This window comes from Cyprinus carpio, chromosome B11 (assembly GCF_018340385.1).
Source record: "Cyprinus carpio isolate SPL01 chromosome B11, ASM1834038v1, whole genome shotgun sequence".
Classification (NCBI taxonomy): domain Eukaryota; kingdom Metazoa; phylum Chordata; class Actinopteri; order Cypriniformes; family Cyprinidae; genus Cyprinus; species Cyprinus carpio.
The window spans coordinates 6899320-6918410 of NC_056607.1; the positions used below are offsets into that span (position 1 = coordinate 6899320).

The window sequence follows — 19091 nt, forward strand, 5'->3', positions numbered from 1 at the left end:
AAGAGAACGGAGTGAGGTTTGTGATTCCCGGGGAGACGCTGAATCGAGCGCCGGTGATGAGGCCTGCTCTCGGGGAAGAGGCGGAGGATCACGGTGTCAACGCCGCCGACGAGACGAAACAAAACCCAATATAGAGGTAGGTTACCGTGGATTTACTATGGTACTTTAGGACATTCACAGTTAATACAGATGTACCCATTGTTTTACATTAATTTAACTATTTTTAAAAACATATTTTCAAATGATAATCAATTTGACGTGTTTTATAGTTATATTATAATAATACCATGGTTGTTTTTCATAAGAGTGCGATACAAGGTCATATAAATCTTAAATGAATAAATAAATAAATTATCAGGGATAATTAAAATATTAAAATACTGATTCTTAAAAAAGTTTGAGTTAACATTAATAAGATTAAATAAACTGTAACTAAATGTAAATTAAACCTAACACATAACGTAGACTAACCATGTTCCGTACACAACGATGTTTTAAGTCTTGAGGTCAAACAAGGTTTTATTGTTGTTGTTGTTGTTGTTGTTATTATTATTATTATTATTATTATTATTATTATTAATGTTAAGTCTTGAGGTCAGGCAGCACACACACTGTTTCTGGTGTGGCGTTGTGGGGTCCTGTAGAGTGTTAATGAAACTCTTTGTACTGAATACACACACACTGTACGGTTTAGCCTTGTGGGGACCCGCTCTATAAGCACTGGTTTAAAATGAACATTTGTATTATTTTTATTATAGTCTTGATGTGTGAGTGATGAAGTTATGACAGCGGTGGAGAACCGCTCTGGACCTGTCAGAGCTACACAACTTCAGTTTGGTAATTTACACTTCTTCTGGACAAAATTAACAATATTCTGTAAAATATATATATATAAATGTAAAAGTTTAATTCTCCATTAAAAGACCTTCGAAATGATGTAAGTAGTAATTTATGTAGTTTATCTGGAATATACAGTCTTTCTAAACCATCATGCTTTATCCTCCATTAGCTGAAAGGCTTCACTAAAAACAGCACTTGGGGGGAACAAAAAAAAAAGATGAATAGTTAGTCAGCTTTATGCAGAGATTTGTCAATGATCAGACTGGTTTTATTTCTGCTTTCAGAGTCCACTAAATCATCCTCAGCACAGCACACTATATGTGAAGATGACGGGACACTTCCAGCAGACACAGCGTTCAAAAGAAAGAAAGGAATGTATGAGCTTTTTTTTTTTTTAGATAATTTCTTAATTACGGTTGACTGGCAAGTACATATGTACAAGCTTATGTTCATAACACATGTAGGGTAAGATGACCCTCAACACTGATCTTAATTTTCGTGATTATAGATAGGGGTGCTCCGATCGGCTGCCGAGCACGATCGGCCGATAATCGCTTTGGGATGATTGATCGGCGGTCTCTAAAAAGGCCGATCTCATAAAACCGATCTCAAGTTGATGATCAAGCTATTTGGCTCGACATGCAGCGGCACCGTCTCAGTCTCTGTCCGGCGCGGGGGAAATAATTAGAATGCCTTAGAGTGAGGTACAATTCATATTTCTTCATTAAATAACTGATAAAGCAATTTGAAAAAGTTTCTGAGACATAATTTCACAAACAATGTGAGTGAATCACCTCGCGCTATCTTTCTCTCTCAAAATGCAAATGGCTTTAAATCACATCGAGTCTGCTCTGTAAGAGAACTGCACGCTGCACAGTCCACGCAGGAATTGTCTGCACTATCGAGGCTGTGTTGCATCGTCACTAAAGTTTATAAATTAAGTTGTTGTTTTTTTATTCTTGCCAGTGTTTAAACCATTTAGTGCTTTCCTGAAGACTGTGCGCTCATGCACACTTGCAGCGCACACACATAATGGCAGGTTCACATTACTCCGTTTGCAGAGCGTAGGTAGTGCATATTTTTCCTCGCTCATGTTAATGGATTAAAGCGTTCACTGCACACACGGTTGAGGTCTGGCAGTGCGTTTAGGAGCGGTGCATCTGCAGCAGTGCAAAGATTGTTTCCGCACTGAGTCTGTTTTTTGCTGCGCTGCACGAGCTGAATTAAAGTAACCGCATTGTTTGCGGTAAATATGAACATGCATTGACTCAAAAATGTAGTAATTACACCATAAATGCATATAATTAAAGTCTACTGTGTTTCACAACCAACACATAGGCTATGGTTTTTTTGGCTAGGTTTAAAGGAAAATAGCACTTTTAGATAAACACAGCAATGATTGTAAAGTTCTTTATGAACCGCAGGATTGCTTGTAATAAAGATTTAAATGCAAAAGAAAAGGCAGTAGAGCTGACTGTTTCGGTCAATGGAAAGTTTTAATTTAGAATGTTTGTGATAATGTAAGAAAAGTAGTTTAAATGTTTTGCTTTAGCAACTTAATATATAAATCTAAAAGTAAATGCAAAAGTAAAAAGCATTGAAAGATTGTATTACTTTCCTGTTTAAAAAACAATCACAATGTTGAAAAAGCATTTTAAGTAACAATGTTTGGATTTAAATCAAAATAATGGATAAATGCTGTGTTTGTGGTAAACATGGATCAGGAGCAGACTCGTGTGTGAAAGCACAGTCCGTGCTGCTTCTGTACCATACGTGGACTAAATACCACACTGCAGACGGAGTGTGTGTGAACCTCACGTACAGCTCACACAATCAGGCTTGTGCTGTGTAAACTATTGTGCAACAACTACATGATTTTAAAAACAAATATACAGTGCATGATCAAACATTAAGGTGAGATAAATATATATTTTTGAAAAAATGTCCCCTCCACCCCTAAAATGAAAAAAACAAAACAAAAAAATCCTATCACAAGAGTCACCTAAGAGAGGAAATCATTTTCAGAAATGAAATTCAGGCCATGAATAAATTTCTAAAAATCTTGAGATCATCACTATAAATAATTCTACATGGTAAAAAGAAGGCTTTTAAAAAGATGGGTATCGGCAGGAAACTGCTTTCTGTGATCGGAGCCCTAATTATAGACAGCTCAATCTCATCTCAGCACATTGAATTAATGCCTACAATAATTTTATCATTTCATCTGAATATAAACATTTGTGAGATTGTCAAAACACATTTGAGGTTGATATAATCTTATCACAATCTTGACCCCCCCAGAATTGGCACAGAATTTAGGCTTAAATGTAATGCTATAATTCAAAAATAACTTTCAGATGATTCTCTTTTACTTAGATTCAGCTTTGTCTGTCAGCAGTTATTCAGCTAAATTGCCAAAACATAGTGTTAGAACGAGTTTGTATTTATTGTTACAAAGTTTTTAAAACAATAAATTTAGTTATTTAAGTTTAAAAATATAAATATTAATAAGAATGTTATAAGAGGTAATTTATTTGGGGTGCTCTTTTAAAGAATAAATAAGAGGCTGTCTTACCCCCTGTGATGCTAGTTTCTGTATTTAGTTGTCATAGCACAAATGTTATATTATTATATTTCTTTCCCAGTTGAGTATATACACATACATAATTTTTACAATATTTATATTACATGCTATTTATTTTGTTTTTGAAATTGAATTACTGATGTATACAAGGACAACAGTGTGTGAGGGCAGTTCAGCTCAATAATATGGGAATCAGATCGATTCGGTCACGATTTGATTAAAAAATGATTCACAATTTTGAATCAAATTTCAATTTCTTTTATGATTAGATTTGATTCTAGTTTACTGTTTTGTGCTACTTTTCCTATTTGACTGCAGTAGACAGTTAAATAGATCTTGAAGAAAAAAACTCACTGAAATAAATGTGAACCTTGAAGCTAGTTTTTTTCTTTAGTCGACTATTTTAATGACTAACCCAATATTTTAAAACGAATGCTAAAGCTGAAAGCAATCATTACATACGAATAATAGTAATAACGCAAAAAAAAAAAAAAAAAAAAAAAGCGAAGCAGCCCTCAGACAAACAGAAAAAATACTTTGTACAAAAATACAATTCCTTGATACATAAATAAAAAAAACTTTAGCAAATATAAAACTGGTAAATAAGAATAAATAAACAGTAGGACAAATACAATATTTATTAAAAGTACACAAATGAAAAACTTTGTTTTCCAGGAACGGGAGCCTAGGTTTATGTGATGTGCCGCTGTTTGTATTTGTGCTTCAGCTGTTTGTCCATCAGTGCCAGAACTGCATCGAATGCGGTTCTTCTTGTGATTTATTTATGAATGTGATATTGCGTAGCTTGTCAGTGGTCTACGGCTCTGTGTAGTAAATGCTGCTCCGTCTGAAAGCAGCTGATGGAGATTTACTACTAATCACAGAACCGGCTTTACTGACGAGACACGCATGACTATCACATGTGATTTAACATGCAGCCCTAATTATTACATTAAAAAATATAGTAATTAAATTAAAGTTCTGTTGTTAATTGTAACCTTTTAGTTAAGTATAAAAGGGCCCTCAGTAGTTTAAAGCATAAGCTGAGGCAGATTTATGTTCCTAAGAATTTTAATTATGATTTGAAAATTTTTAAAGAGAGCAACTTGTTCAGTAAACCACAGATTTTTATTTTTATTTTTTTTATTAAATGAAAAAATATTTTTGTTTAGTCTTCCCCCTGCTGAACCGAAATCATACCGAAGCGTGGTCAAAACCGAGGGACGAACTGAACGGTCATGTTTGTGTACCGTTAACACTAGGGATGCACAATATATCGGCCACCATATCGGTATCAGCCGATAAATGTTAATTTTTCTGTTATCGTTATCAAACCGATAAGAGTATTTGGTCGATATCTGTTCACCATGATGGTTTTTAATTACTTGAAATATCATTGGAAACACTTAGAAAAGGAAAATACAGTGAACTGCAACATGTTTAGGGCAAGTCTGTCATATTATAATGAGATTATTAGCTACTGTAAAATAATGTAACGGGATCTTTGTTCGCCCGTGTTTTAGCGCGTTGTTAAGGAAAAGCGCATCCACAACGGATCCACACTACTAGAACAGTTAAGTTCACTTGTGCATTTACAGTCTTTTGTGCAACCGTATATTGTAATATTGTTTATTGTATGCATATAAATCAGATTTTTCTCATATAGAATGCGTTTGGTTAAGCTATAGCCTATAGAGGGTTAATAGAGCGCTTCAGTTTGCTGGTGATCATCTTTTGCTCAGCGCACGCAGCTCAAACAGCAGCTTACAACATTAATAACTATGATTGAGATTGTCATATATATAACATTATAATGAGAACACTATTATAATAAAACATAATGAATTTGTTTGGTTTCCGTGTTTCAGCGCGTTGTTGCGGGAAGAGCCAAGAGCGCATCCACAACAGAAGTTACACATTCTGATTAGCAAATCACTTAGTTCGAGTTCATGTGTGTATTTGGTCTTTTTGTATGTATGTAAGTTGTAATATTTATGTTGTATAAATATCTGAATATATGATGTGTTTCCCTGTGTTAAATAAGCTGGCAGCACTTCGGTTTACCGGTGTTCATTCAGCTCTTCAGCTTCAGCACACGTGGCTTGAACAGCAATGCACAGCATTAATAACTATAATTGGTAATGTCATAAACATAATATTATAAAGAGAATATTACCGTAATAAAAAAGTTGTAAATTATTTGGGTTTATTTGCCGTGTTTCAGCACGTTGTTACAGGAAGAGCCAAGAGCATGTCCACGACACATCTGACTATCCGGGTTGTAGCGCGGGTGCATTGCAATATTGGAAATAGTCTACTTCTGTTTTAAACTGTGAAGGCGAGCCAGTGGATATCATACAAGCAACGTGCAAACTTTGTGCAAGTCAAACTTATGCCGGTGAATGTCTTTCACCATGATAGTGAAAGTAAAAACTGATGGTGCTTTCTGCATCTGACGACCCATTAACTGCGCGTATTATCTCAGAGATGACGAGACACGAATCTCCTAATATGTGGTATATATAACTGTTTTAATTTATTTCTTTAATGTTTCTCTTGTGGCCCGAACATAGTGAAAACAATGAGAAGAAACATTATTTGTGTTGACTAGATTTTTTTTGAAAGTCGGTGCATAAAATAAAGCTGCTCTTTTGTTTCATTGATTAAGTGTTACTGAAGTGTAACAATTTTATTTAGGCTATAGGCTTATCATTCATTGTAGGCTATAATAAACCTGTTTTAAAATACATTTATTTTCCTCACAGTCTGTGAGTCACTGCGTGTCAGTTATGCGGTGATGCGCTATGAAATTGTTGCGAAGCAAATGAATTGTAATATTAATTTAATAATAAAAGTAACCTAATAATAATAGCCAGAAAATAACAGGCCTACATTCATTGGAAATACCAAATACTCTTAATAATGACAATATTTAATGATTTTGACAATATCTCTGGCTGTAGTCCTTACATGATTATCGTCTTTCAACACACTCCATCATCTTATTGTCAGGCCCCCCGATCCACTACGCCACAGTCCATGGCATGATTTTGTTATTTAATTTTTCTACACTAAGTAATGTTGTCCGTTAAGTTATTTCCATTATTTAAGCATTATTTTATTTATTTGTAAGGCTGCTTTGTTTGATTTATGTTGAAGTGTTTAATGCCTTTTAATGGTGTGACTTTTTTGTAATCAGGCTCTCAAAAATTATGTAAAAATGTGGATTTAGATTTATCGGCCAACATATCAGTTATCGGCTTTCATATTTAAGGAATTATCGGTTATCGTTATCGGCCAAAATTTTCATATCGGTGCATCACTAGTTAACACCCCTACTGGTCAGATCATGTTTTCAAGCCATCTAAAGTTTGATTTTTGACACAAAGTGGTGATTTCTCAATGGGGTTATTTACTTATTAACTAGTCTTTCCATTAACACCCATTATTTTTTCTTTTAGACTGATTTGTGGTTGTAGAATGATTTATTTATCGCGAGAACCATTTTTATCGCGAGCCAACCAATTTATTGCCGATGGAGCCATATCCAATCTTATGATTGCGATGGATTCTTTACCCCCTCCTCTTACAAGAGAGACACAGGCCCCTGCTGTAACTTTACCAGCTGCTGTCACTGCTGAACAGTGGGACTTCAGGAAAACAAGCAGTTTATATATTATTATGACCCTTTGACAGCAACCAAGATGGCATTGACTTAAATGTTGCATTTGAACAAATAATGCAGAATGACAGTGCAGTTCTGAAGCTGTAAAACTGCTGCTTGTGCTCGTTTTCAAATGGCAAGATATGTGCTTGATTTATTTATTTAATTTTTACAGAAGATACCATGGAGCAAACCGGAAATACATGCTGAACAAATTAATCCAGAACCGGAAACTGGGGGGTGTATAGAGACTGAACCACTAGCTCTTAAAAATAGAGAGTGCACAGCTTTTGTTTTACATTAAAAATGATGCCTTGACTGTGAAACCAGCGGACACATCTCTGCTCTGCAAATAAAAAGTTAATTTAAACACAAACAATGTTGTTATGTTTAGGCCACATGGTTCAAGGGTCTTTATAAATTTGTGAATTCAGTTATAGTTTATTATATGTTGTCTTGCTTGTTTCATATAATCCTTCTTGATGTAATGATTTGTTAGTAGTTCAACATGAACTGTATGGCTGATTTGAGGTTGATCTTCAGAGACAAGTAATTGGTGAGTCTTACTGCATTTCCATCCTCAGTTATTTCATGTAAATAAATGTTTACACAGGTGTTTGGAGCTCCTATTCACAGTATATTGCATAAACAGTATAAACTGCTTTTAAAAATGTGTCATTTAAAATGTTTGAGGTCTGTTTAGTTTTTCTTTTTTGATAACTTAATACAAATGTTAGTGTGTGAGTCCCAGTCCCCACAATGACCGAAAACTGGTGTCGAGTGTGTGAGTCCAGTCCCCACAATGACCGAAAACTGGTGTCGGGTGTGTGAGTCCAGACCCCACAATGACCGAAAACTGGTGTCGAGTGTGTGAGTCCAGTCCCCCCACAATGACCGAAAACTGGTGTCGGGTTGTGTGAGTCCAGACCCCACAATGACCGAAAACTGGTGTCGGGTGTGTGAGTCCAGTCCCCACAATGACCGAAAACTGGTGTCGAGTGTGTGAGTCCAGTCCCCACGATGACCGAAAACTGGTGTCGGGTGTGTGAGTCCAGTCCCCACGATGACCGGAAAACTGGTGTCGGGTGTGTGAGTCCAGTCCCCACAATGACCGAAAACTAGTGTCGAGTGTGTGAGTCCAGTCCCCACAATGACCGAAAACTGGTGTCGGGTGTGTGAGTCCAGACCCCACAATGACCGAAAACTGGTGTCGGGTGTGTGAGTCCAGTCCCCACGATGACCGAAAACTGGTGTCGGGTGTGTGAGTCCAGTCCCCACAATGACCGAAAACTGGTGTCGAGTGTGTGAGTCCAGTCCCCACAATGACCGAAAACTGGTGTGTCGGGTGTGTGAGTCCAGTCCCCACAATGACCGAAAACTGGTGTCGGGTGTGTGAGTCCAGTCCCCACGATGACCGAAAACTGGTGTCGGGTGTGTGAGTCCAGTCCCCACGATGACCGAAAACTGGTGTCGGGTGTGTGAGTCCAGTCCCCACGATGACCGAAAACTGGTGTCGGGTGTGTGAGTCCAGTCCCCACGATGACCGAAAACTGGTGTCGGGTGTGTGAGTCCAGTCCCCACAATGACCGAAAACTGGTGTCGAGTGTGTGAGTCCAGTCCCCACAATGACCGAAAACTGGTGTCGGGTGTGTGAGTCCAGACCCCACAATGACCGAAAACTGGTGTCGAGTGTGTGAGTCCAGTCCCCACAATGACCGAAAACTGGTGTCGGGTGTGTGAGTCCAGTCCCCACAATGACCGAAAACTGGTGTCGGGTGTGTGAGTCCAGTCCCCACAATGACCGAAAACTGGTGTCGGGTGTGTGAGTCCAGTCCCCACAATGACCGAAAACTGGTGTCGGGTGTGTGAGTCCAGTCCCCACAATGACCGAAAAACTGGTGTCGGGTGTGTGAGTCCAGACCCCACAATGACCGAAAACTGGTGTCGAGTGTGTGTGAGTCCATTCCCCACAATGACCGAAAACTGGTGTCGGGTGTGTGAGTCCAGTCCCCACAATGACCGAAAACTAGTGTCGGGTGTGTGAGTCCAGTCCCCACAATGACCGAAAACTGGTTGTGTGTTTGCCGGACCCCAGATATACCCAATACCTGAAATGTCCCCACAAGTGACCACTGTGTCAGGTTTAAAACTTTTGTAGTGAAATATTTGTAATCTGAAGTGATACTTTTAAACAGGCATTTTAGTTTTTGTCAAATGATTTTTTTTTAGGTCTGTAGGATCATAGGAAAGGGTGGTCCCCACTATGTAGCATTCTGACAGGTGGCCCCCACAATTAGGGCTGCACGATATTGGGAAAAAATGACATTGTGATATTTTATTTTTCTGCGATATATATTGCGATATGAAATCTAATCAAATTTTTTCTTACAAACAAAAATGGGGTGAGCACACTTACATTCTAATTTTAAATGATTTAAACATCAGAGTATTATTTAAATTAGAGTAAATTATTTGTTTGTAACTTTAGGATATGGTTTGAATTGTTAACATATTAACTAACATGAACTTACCACGAGCAATACTTTTGTTACTATATTTATTAATCTTTGTTTATCTTAGTTTATAAAAACACAGCTGTTCATTATTTGGTAATGTTACTTCACAGTGCATTAACTATGTTAACAAATACTGTACAACTTTTGATTTCAACAATGAAGGCTATAGCCTATATGTTGAAATTAACAATGTTGTAGAAGTGCAGTTTAGTAATAGTAAATGTTAAATAATGTAGTTAAATAGTTTAATAAATAGAATATTATTATAAAGTGTTACAGATTTTTTTTATACACCAATCCAGACGTCTCGTGAGTTCAGTGTTGGACAGGTCAGTTGTTTAAACCATTCATTAAATTGAATCGGTTCAAAGGAATCATTAGTTCGCGAATCAGACGTGTATGGCACGTGTTGTGTAATTATCTCGGCAGTTTAGGATATCGCACAAGATTTGACAACACAGAAAACATTTCATCACTGGATAGTTTTTTTTGTTTTTTTTTTCGACACCATCGTGTCAATTGATTTTGATTAATATGCGCGAGGGAGAGAGAAAGACAGCGCTCGTGTTGTTTGAAGACGGTGAAGGTGAGCGCGCGCGTGCGGCCGGGGCTCTCGCGCTCTCTCTCTCTCTCTCTCTCTCTCTCTCGCTCTCTCTCTCGCTCTCTCTCTCTGCTCCTTCTTATATGCACCCTGTTAAACTGACAGGACTTAAAAACACATGCAAATGATAAACTTTCACTCTATGACGGTTAAGCTGTGCAATTAATCCGCGAATCCCATTCGTCAAGGGCCGGGGCGCAGCTGGCCCGTACGGTGAATAACGGATCAACTACGACAGCCTACATCGCACATCCTGCGATGTGGCTATCGTGGATTCGTACATCGCGATATCGATGCTTAAACGACACATCGTGCAGCCCTCCCCACAATGCATATAAACAAGTATGTGTGTGTGTGTGTGTGTGTGTGTGTGTGTGTGTGTTTGTGTGTGTTATGGTGTGTGTGTGTGTTTTTTTCAGTAGACTGACTGAGATTACCCTCAGCACTACACGCTAATGTCTAACTCGGTATCAGATCAGATATCCTTACCTTCTGTCACTGTGTGTGTGTGTGTGTGTGTGTATGTGTGTGGCATGTGTACATTCATTTATGTATGTCTCATCATATGTGCACCAGCATACAAGTGAATATGTCTTCCCACATACATTCTGCATATGCATGTGGAAACTATAGAGCTGACCATTTTTTTAAATTAATAAACAATTAATGACTGTCTGAGCCTTAGAATGAATTATAATTATCAATATTTGATGAGAATAACCAAATGTAATCAAGATAATTTAAGATATTATTGTGGCAGATGAGTAAGTCATTGAATAGACATGATAGAGAAAAATAAAATTGCTGTATTTTGCACTTGAGTTTTGATGCATGTTGTTATTGTCATTTAAAGCGATTAAAAAGCAATGTCATTATTTGAAATAAAGCTGACAGGAAGCACTAAATGTGTATTATCAGTATATTAACAAAAAATTCAATGACAAAAAGCACATAAAATTTTCAGCTTAACTTAAAAAGTCATTTTAAAATATATTTAAAAAAAAATTGTATTTAAATAATACTTAAATTTTTTATATATTTAAGATTTAGCATATTAAATTGAGCGCCCTAGTGGAAACATTGTGTGTGTCTGTAATTTATTTATTTTTTTTCTACTCTAGTGTGTCTGAAGTCCACCTGGAAACATTAACTAGGATGTGCCACTTCCTGTGACAGTGTCAGGGCAAAGTCAAATAATCATTTACACTTGGAAAGGAATTTCTCAACAAGTACTTTTGAAAGTACCTTCAAAAAAAAAGATACATTTAATCAAAACAAAATTGCACATGCAATATTATCTTGAATTATTTGTATTTTTCTTTCCCCACTGGCAATTTGTTCTCTTGTTTTGTCCTTAAATTATTTTTTATGTGTAAAACAACAACAATGGGTTAATAAAAATGTATCATAATGATATATTTAATAGATTCACTACCAAAATCAGCGAATCTATTGCATTCCAATTACAAATGGACTAAAACCATTATGTGTGCTATGCACTGTAGTTTTGTAGGAGTTGTGTTGATATCTTAGCAACAAGCTGAAGTCAGACTCTTTTGAAGTCAGATGTGTGTTGAGTGTCCCATGCACTTTTATTCGTGAGCCATGTGGAGTTGCCGCTTACAGTTTGTAAAGTTTTCCGAATCAGTCATTTATGATCTTGTGTGATGAAACCTCCTGACTGTAGCTGCCTACACTATGTATACAGCAAGCAGCTCACTGAGACACACAGACAAACACTTAATCATTGTCACGTACCACACTGAAACGTTTTATACATTTTCCTCAGATCTATTGAATGCTAAAAATCTTTGTGTTAAACAATGCAGTTGTTCTTTTGAAGCTGAATAAAAGCCCTTAGCATAATGTCCAGTTGGACTGGTTAAAGTTGAGTGATAATTATCTATATTATAACTTCCTAAAGCATTTCCTGACCGCCCTGGCTCTGCTTTTGTTCTACAGATCAGACCTGTTGAGCATGTAGGTTCACAGTGCCTGCTGGGAGGGTTTCTCTGACGCTCTTAAGCCAGGACTTTAGCTAAAGATTATTTACAGTGGAGAGTTGGTTTTTACATTGTAATTTTGAGCTCCATGAAGGACAAAAAAAGTACTAGAAATAAAATCCATATGGTCTTGTGAAGCCATGCAATACCTTTCTGTCAGTAAAATTCTTATCTAACGCCTTTCAGATCTCTTTCATGTTTGCATATTCAAATGTTACCAATCTCAACATGCTAAATTTAAATAGCGCTAAGAAATTTGAGATCTACAACAAAGGGCTAAAACTGAAATAAATAAAAATTAAACCTAAATAGTAATATAAAAAAACTAATAAAAATGACAAAAGGAGAAAAATATATAGTACATAAATAAATGATATCAAAATAAAGCCTCACACAAACTTATTGCATGGTTTCAGAAGACTTTGACTGCATGAGTTTTATTGAATAATTATATATATATATATATATATATCACAGCACTTAGAGGCTCTTCAAATATTTCAATCAATAACAGAAATTGAATGCAACTTTAATCCTTACTCTATTTTGATGTCATTTGTTTCTGTTCTGTTCTGTCTTGTTTTTTTGTTTTTTGGGGGGGGGGTTTTGTTTCTTCATTCTCTTAGACAGAAAAAATGGTTTAAAAAAAAAAAGAGTTTAACACAAGAATGGAGTAGTTGGACACAAAGGAGTGTCCATCTGGAAGGGTGTGTGTGTGTGTGTCCAGAGGGAAAGGCAGCAGGTGTCTGTGGTTTATCAGATCAGTTCTGGACTGATCTGGGATCAGTGAACTGTTCACGTCTGACCCCAGCAGCTCTAGCGCTTGTGTAAAGCCCTGTGCATGTGATACACCAGGACCAGCCCTCTCTCCACCCCCTCTCTCTCTCTCGTTCTCTCATTGCTCGCTCACTGCTCTGTTTGCTCAGCAGCAGCATGCAGAGCCTACAGTCACTCACCTCTCCTAAAATCCCTCGTTCTTTGCAGGGATGAACAGCTTATGTTCTCTGCTGTGCATCAAGTACAGGTAGGACAGAAGAGACTCCCACTGGCTTATCGGGTTGACTTCCAAAACTTGGAGTTTTTGTAACTTTAGAATAACCTTTTAATCTCTCACTGTCTTTCTCTTTTTGTTTTTTATTCTATGGATTTTGTTTCTTACCTGCTTATCGCTTTTCTTGCAAAGTGAAAGAAAGAGGTAAAACCCGTTTACAGCTCTCAAACTGGAAACAACTGCCAATAATTCATCCTGACAGTCCGGGTTTCTTTAAGAGTTTGTTTACTTTGTAGTTTGGTGTGTTATGTTCTAAATGGACTTCATACAGACACCTGATAGATGTTTTAGTTTAAAATGCATAGACAGAAAATGATTCAATGATTTTAGGAGTAAAAAGAAGTGTGTGGGTTTATATTTTGCAAGGAAAAAAAACTCTTTTAGTGGGCATCAGGAAATGTCCTCAAAGGTAAATTATAATTATTCATTATAAATTCATTATAATTATGATTATAAAAAATAATTATTACAGAAATGTTACATTTTTTTCTAATAATATAATATATTTTTTTGTCATTATAATTTTTAATTAAAACTTAATTGTAATTTACATTAACATTAATTATAATTCTCTTATCACTCATTCACTTTAATCAGAACTCAGTTCCCAATCTCTGACTTAATTTCTGATGTGGAACACAGAAGGAGAAGTTTAGCAGAATGTTCAAGCGGTTCTTTCTCTAAAGAGGATGAGGACTAAGGAATGGACAAAAATGGCCCCATAAAACATCATAAAAGTATGGATAAAAAAAAGAAAAAACTATTTGGACAGTTTGCTATAAAATAATTACTTTTGTATTCCACAGAATACAAGTCACGCTGATTTGTGTGACATTTTTTCCTTTTTTTTAATTTTCCGTATTGACTCTCTACAGAGTGTTTGAAGTGTAAGGCTGTAATCTCTGTTTGGAGTGTTCGATTTGCTCTTTGAAGAGAAGGTTGAAAGTTCATCTTGATCCTGTCATACGTACCCAGCAGCATGTGTGTTTACTCTGGTGGGGATTGTTACCTAAACCACACCTCATGGAAACTCTAAAGCAGCCCTGAACAGCCATTACATCGTCTGTCTCTGTTCCGCAGGAGGTGTTTCCAAACGGCTCATTTCTACGTCGAAGACAGTAACTCGCCCAGAGTTGTGCCCAATGAGAGCATCCCGGTCATTCCAATCCCAGGTAGGAGATTCTAACAAATCTCAGATCAGTCAAACACTTACATACAGTATGATCTAAAGACACGCTCAACTCTGATTCAGTGTCAGGTGCGGAAGAAGTCATAGATAACAGGTGCTTTGATATGATCTAATGTCAATATAGTGATATGAAACATTGTAGGCATGTGTCTCTTGTGCTTACTTTGCGTTGTGGGTAAAAGGTTGGATTACATAAGATTTTTAACAGGGCTAAGATTGAACAAAGATGTGGCTGTCTTCTCAGCGTGTGTGTTTGTGTGGAATAGACTCTAACTCTGCACTCTCTACAGACTGTTATTCTGTGTTGTTAGTGTAGAATCTAAAAATCCATTGCTGCATTGATTCTGACACGAAGTGGCTCTAATCAAGTTTTCAGCTTCTGGGAGATTGGGAGGAAAATAGCTGTGTTCGCAAGCATGAGGTGCCGGGTGTAGCGCCACCATTTGGTTGATTTCATATGTTTTAGTTTTTTTTTTTTTTTTCTCTTGTTGTTTCTTATATTGTGTTGTGCTTCAACTATTACTGTTCGGAACTCCTAGCCCTAAAGGCCTGGGTACACTTCATTTCCTGTGTTCCACTACTCTTTGTGCATAGCTTTGTCCGCACAGCTTTCAAAGAGCCTGTGCTCCAACAAAAAACGACCATATAAGTCATTTGTGCAAGCACCTTATTACGACCTATATTTACGTTTTAAAGTTAAGCGGCCTCTAGCGGGCGTGAAAATAATGACAGTATTGCGTTGCGTCTGTTGTCATGAAATGACGTATAACGTCATTACCAATCAAAACGCACGTTTATTTAAATGCAATGTGTGGACTTTTTACACTGATCTCACAGTAACTCGTACATGTTTTACTAGGTGGCTTATTCGTTCGAATGACCACACCTAACCCCACCCCCTAAACCTAACCCTCACGGAAATCATGCTAAATTATGATTTATTGAGCATATACATTTTACGTGCACGTCCGTTCTCTGGGATCGAACCCATGACAGCATGATTGCATATCAAGGTATAACGCAATAATCTACCAACTGAGCTACACGAAACGCAAATCACAGTGCAAATATAAGAGTACAAAACATTAATATGAAAACGACCTTTTGCCGATAGGGGCGCAATTGTAGTATATGCTCTGATGGGTCGTATTTCAGGGATTTGGACAAACGACCTATACGAGCGTATTAGTTTGTGGTCTGGTTGGTTTTATTTGATGGTTTTTTGTGGATGAGTTTGCGGGGGTGTTTTTTGGGGATGCGCAGTACCATAAATCGAACTCATTTGTTCTCAGCATTCACTTTGTGTCTACCTTGTTATATGCTGACTGTCCACGCCGACACCTTTGATCACAAAAATAATGTCACATGGACCATTGTGGAACACAGATAATTTGGCCTTAAGTATTAGGCTTCCTCCAACAACATGTGCTACAGGCATGAATAATACGTCAAATTCTACTACTTACTTTTCTAAATGATCAAACGTATAAAATGGGCAAACAGAAAATCCCCTAGATTTACATTAAAGGAAAAGCAACCACCCAGAACATCCTAGCAATCCCTGAAAACCAACAACAACACCCTAGCACCCACCAACAACACCTAAGAAACTGCATAGCTAACAGCATCCTGGAAGCCATCTAGCAACCATTCAGAACTCTTCAGGCAAGAACCACCAAGCAAAGACCAGGAAACATCCGCAACACCCCATAAACACCCCAGCAACGACCAACAATTCCTGAGAAACTGTCTGGCTGGAAAAGCCCTAGCAACCAGTTAGATATATTCTGACAACCTCTCAGAACATGCCTGCAACCACCACACAAAGACCTAGCAGCCATCCACAACACCCTAACAACCATCAACAACACCCAGGCAACTGTCTGGCTAGCAACGCCCTGGCAACCACCTAGCAATATCCTAACAACCACCCAAATCACCCGAGCAACTACCGGGCTACCGACGCCCTGGCAATATCCTGACAATCACATGAAACTACCCACAACCCCCTAGCAATGCCCCAACCACTTAAGCAACACTCTAGCAACCACTCAGAACACTTCTGCAAGCACCATACAAAAACCTGGCAAGTATTATACTAATGTGTATTATAGTAACAATGCATTTTGCATAATTACTTTTGTGTTACCATTAAATTATAAATAATTCTAACCATATAGTAAGTACATGTAGTTAATTAATATTACTCAGTACTTAAATGTATAGTTACACTGTAACAAAGGTGCCTTAAAATAAAGTGTAACCCAATATCCTAATAACCACCCACGACACGACAGATTAAATGGAGCTGCTCGTGCACGAGCAATGACTATCCATAAGGACATGTAGGCATTTTTATTTTTATGTATAATAATCTTTTACATTGCAATCCTTTAATATTTAATATTTGACATGTTTGTGTGCTGCTCCGCATCCCTGTGTGTGTAATAAGCGCACTGTGGACCTGCCTATACTAACGCGCTCTTTAAATAACAAAAAAAAAACTACTGCACCATTGACTGTAGAGCAGATTTTTGTTGGTCAATGGCGCAAGTCTATTTCAGTTGCAGCAAAATAGCAACGCACCAGCAATGCGCCTGAACACACTTTGTTTTCAGACCAGCACCCCCATGGGTGCACAAATGGCCGCAAATGCATTTGCTATTTAAACAATGGTGAAAATGACAACTGCGTCAGGCTGAAACTAGCAAAAAACACTGCATTGCACCAGGTATATGATAGGGCCCACTGTTTCTAAAGCGCGATTTGAGACGGAGTGAAACACGGACAAATGCATTTCATTCATTCGTTCATAACCTCTCATACCGCACTCCGCACCCCAACCCACGACACCCAGGCCCTGGAAACCACCTAACAAAGTCCTAACACCCAAACAACTACCTGGCTAGCAACACCATGGCAACCACCTTACAACATCCTAAAAACCACCCAAATCACCAAAGCAACTACTGGACTACCGACCAAAATAGCCTCAAAATAGCGAAATAGCATCACAACCACCTGCAACTGCTTAAGACACCCTAGGAATGCCCTAGCAACTACTCAGAACACTCAAGCAAAGCAACCAGTGGTGAAGAATTAGTTCGGAATGGTGTTCCTGTTTTGTTAATAAGGTGATTTTTTTGGAGTGGCTGGCCATGTAATGTTTACTGTAAGCTGGATCTGATGAGTGTGCGCTACACTGAAGAGTTTGTTGAATATAGACACAGTAGCCCTGTTAGGCCTGTTCAGGGTCTGTGCGGTTAACAGAGAAGACAATTGCTGTTTATCTTGACCATCTGCATGTACACACAAACACTTTTACATGCATACACATTAGCCATTAAGATTAGAGCCGAGAAAATGGTTTCATCTGACTGGCCTGTATCTCACGTTGGCTCGTTGCTGTTGTGTGTGTGGGTAAATCATTAGCGGAGAGCCTAGCGGAACAGAAGCAGACAGTGTGTGATTTTCAGGGTCTGAAGGTTTCAGGTCCGGGTTAGTCAGTGTAGTGGAACCCAGATCTTAATGCAACAAGAGCCATTGATTTGCACAGGCTTTTCCATAAGCACTTCATTGGAAGCAATTTTCATTGTTACACTGGCACAGCTCACAATAATGGTGGCACGGTGCCCTCAATCCAATTTGAGCATCTATGTTCCAGCTTGGCGAGGGCTGGCCTCTGTATGTACAAAGATCCATTTAGTGTGGGCAGCAGCCTCTCTCTCTGCTGGCTCCGGCTCATATGGCGCTTCAAGTTCACTGTCCTTTCAAACATGGACGCTTTCCTGCTAAATAGGGCTTTCAGTTTCTGGCTCAATTTCCCAGTTAGTTTCTGGCATCCGTGGGTGCCAGCGTTTGTTTGTTAGCTTTATTCAGTTGTAGGCGTTTTAGAATAAAGACAGAAGGTGCATGGATGGCCTTTTATTAGTGTCAGAAGCTTTAGATAGTGTTGGGCTCGGTTCATGGAAATGAAAGTTGTTGTAAAAAATTATTTCATTTAATTATCATACACCATTCAAAAAACTGGGGTCAGTGAGATATTTATAGATATTTATATTTATTATTATCATAGAGATATGTTTAATGTTACAAAAGGGGTGTTTCAAATAAATGCTGTTCTTTTGAACTTTTAGTAAATAAATGAGACCCTGTTGTAAATGAGATAACTGAAATAAATGAGATAACTGTTGATTATCTGATCAGCCAGTCAACCAATCAAAGCACAGTATCTACTGTTAAGAAGGATCACCGTACAAGCTCTAAAAAGACTTGTGTGCTACTTTTGCTGGCTTAAGGTGCCGTTTTGAATGTTTAATCAAAACTAAAATAATTATAAAACAGTAGTATTAATTACAAAATGAAATGTCATTGTTAAGGATTGCAGGTTTAAATAATGGAAAGTCCAAAAATTTAGTCATTGGCTCAGTGAGGGTGATGAGGGTCTACGGCGTCTTCTTTGTGATATTTCTTGTTTTATGGTTTTCTCAAGATAAGACAACAAAAGGGCGGATACATCTCTTTTATTCTCTGTTTCAGATGATATGGAGGCCATCCCTGTTAAACAGTTTATCAAGCATGTATCAGAACTCTACTCCAACAACCAACACGGCTTCTCAGAAGAGTTTGAGGTAAGATCTTCA

General features: G+C 37.8%; 1 protein-coding gene and 1 long non-coding RNA gene across 4 annotated transcripts in view; both read left to right on the top strand.

Annotated features, from left to right (window-relative positions):
- The window catches only part of LOC109111508, an 8987-nt gene extending 1289 nt beyond the window's left edge, over positions 1-7698 (top strand). Inside the window, exons 2-5 of one of the 3 annotated variants that reach the window (XR_006155851.1) lie at positions 4-136; positions 759-837; positions 1125-1215; positions 4948-6907. This is a non-coding gene — a long non-coding RNA (uncharacterized LOC109111508). Of the gene's footprint in view, positions 1-3; positions 137-758; positions 838-1124; positions 2195-4947; positions 6908-7263 lie in introns of those variants that run through there. The other 2 variants (XR_006155850.1, XR_006155849.1) reach the window with 2 other exon arrangements.
- The window catches only part of LOC109098790 (receptor-type tyrosine-protein phosphatase gamma-like), a 234184-nt gene that overhangs the window by 198412 nt on the left and 16681 nt on the right, over positions 1-19091 (top strand). Inside the window, exons 14-15 of the mRNA XM_042733681.1 lie at positions 14340-14431; positions 18988-19079. Coding sequence (XP_042589615.1) covers positions 14340-14431; positions 18988-19079 — 184 coding nt within the window. The remainder of the gene's footprint in view (positions 1-14339; positions 14432-18987; positions 19080-19091) is intronic.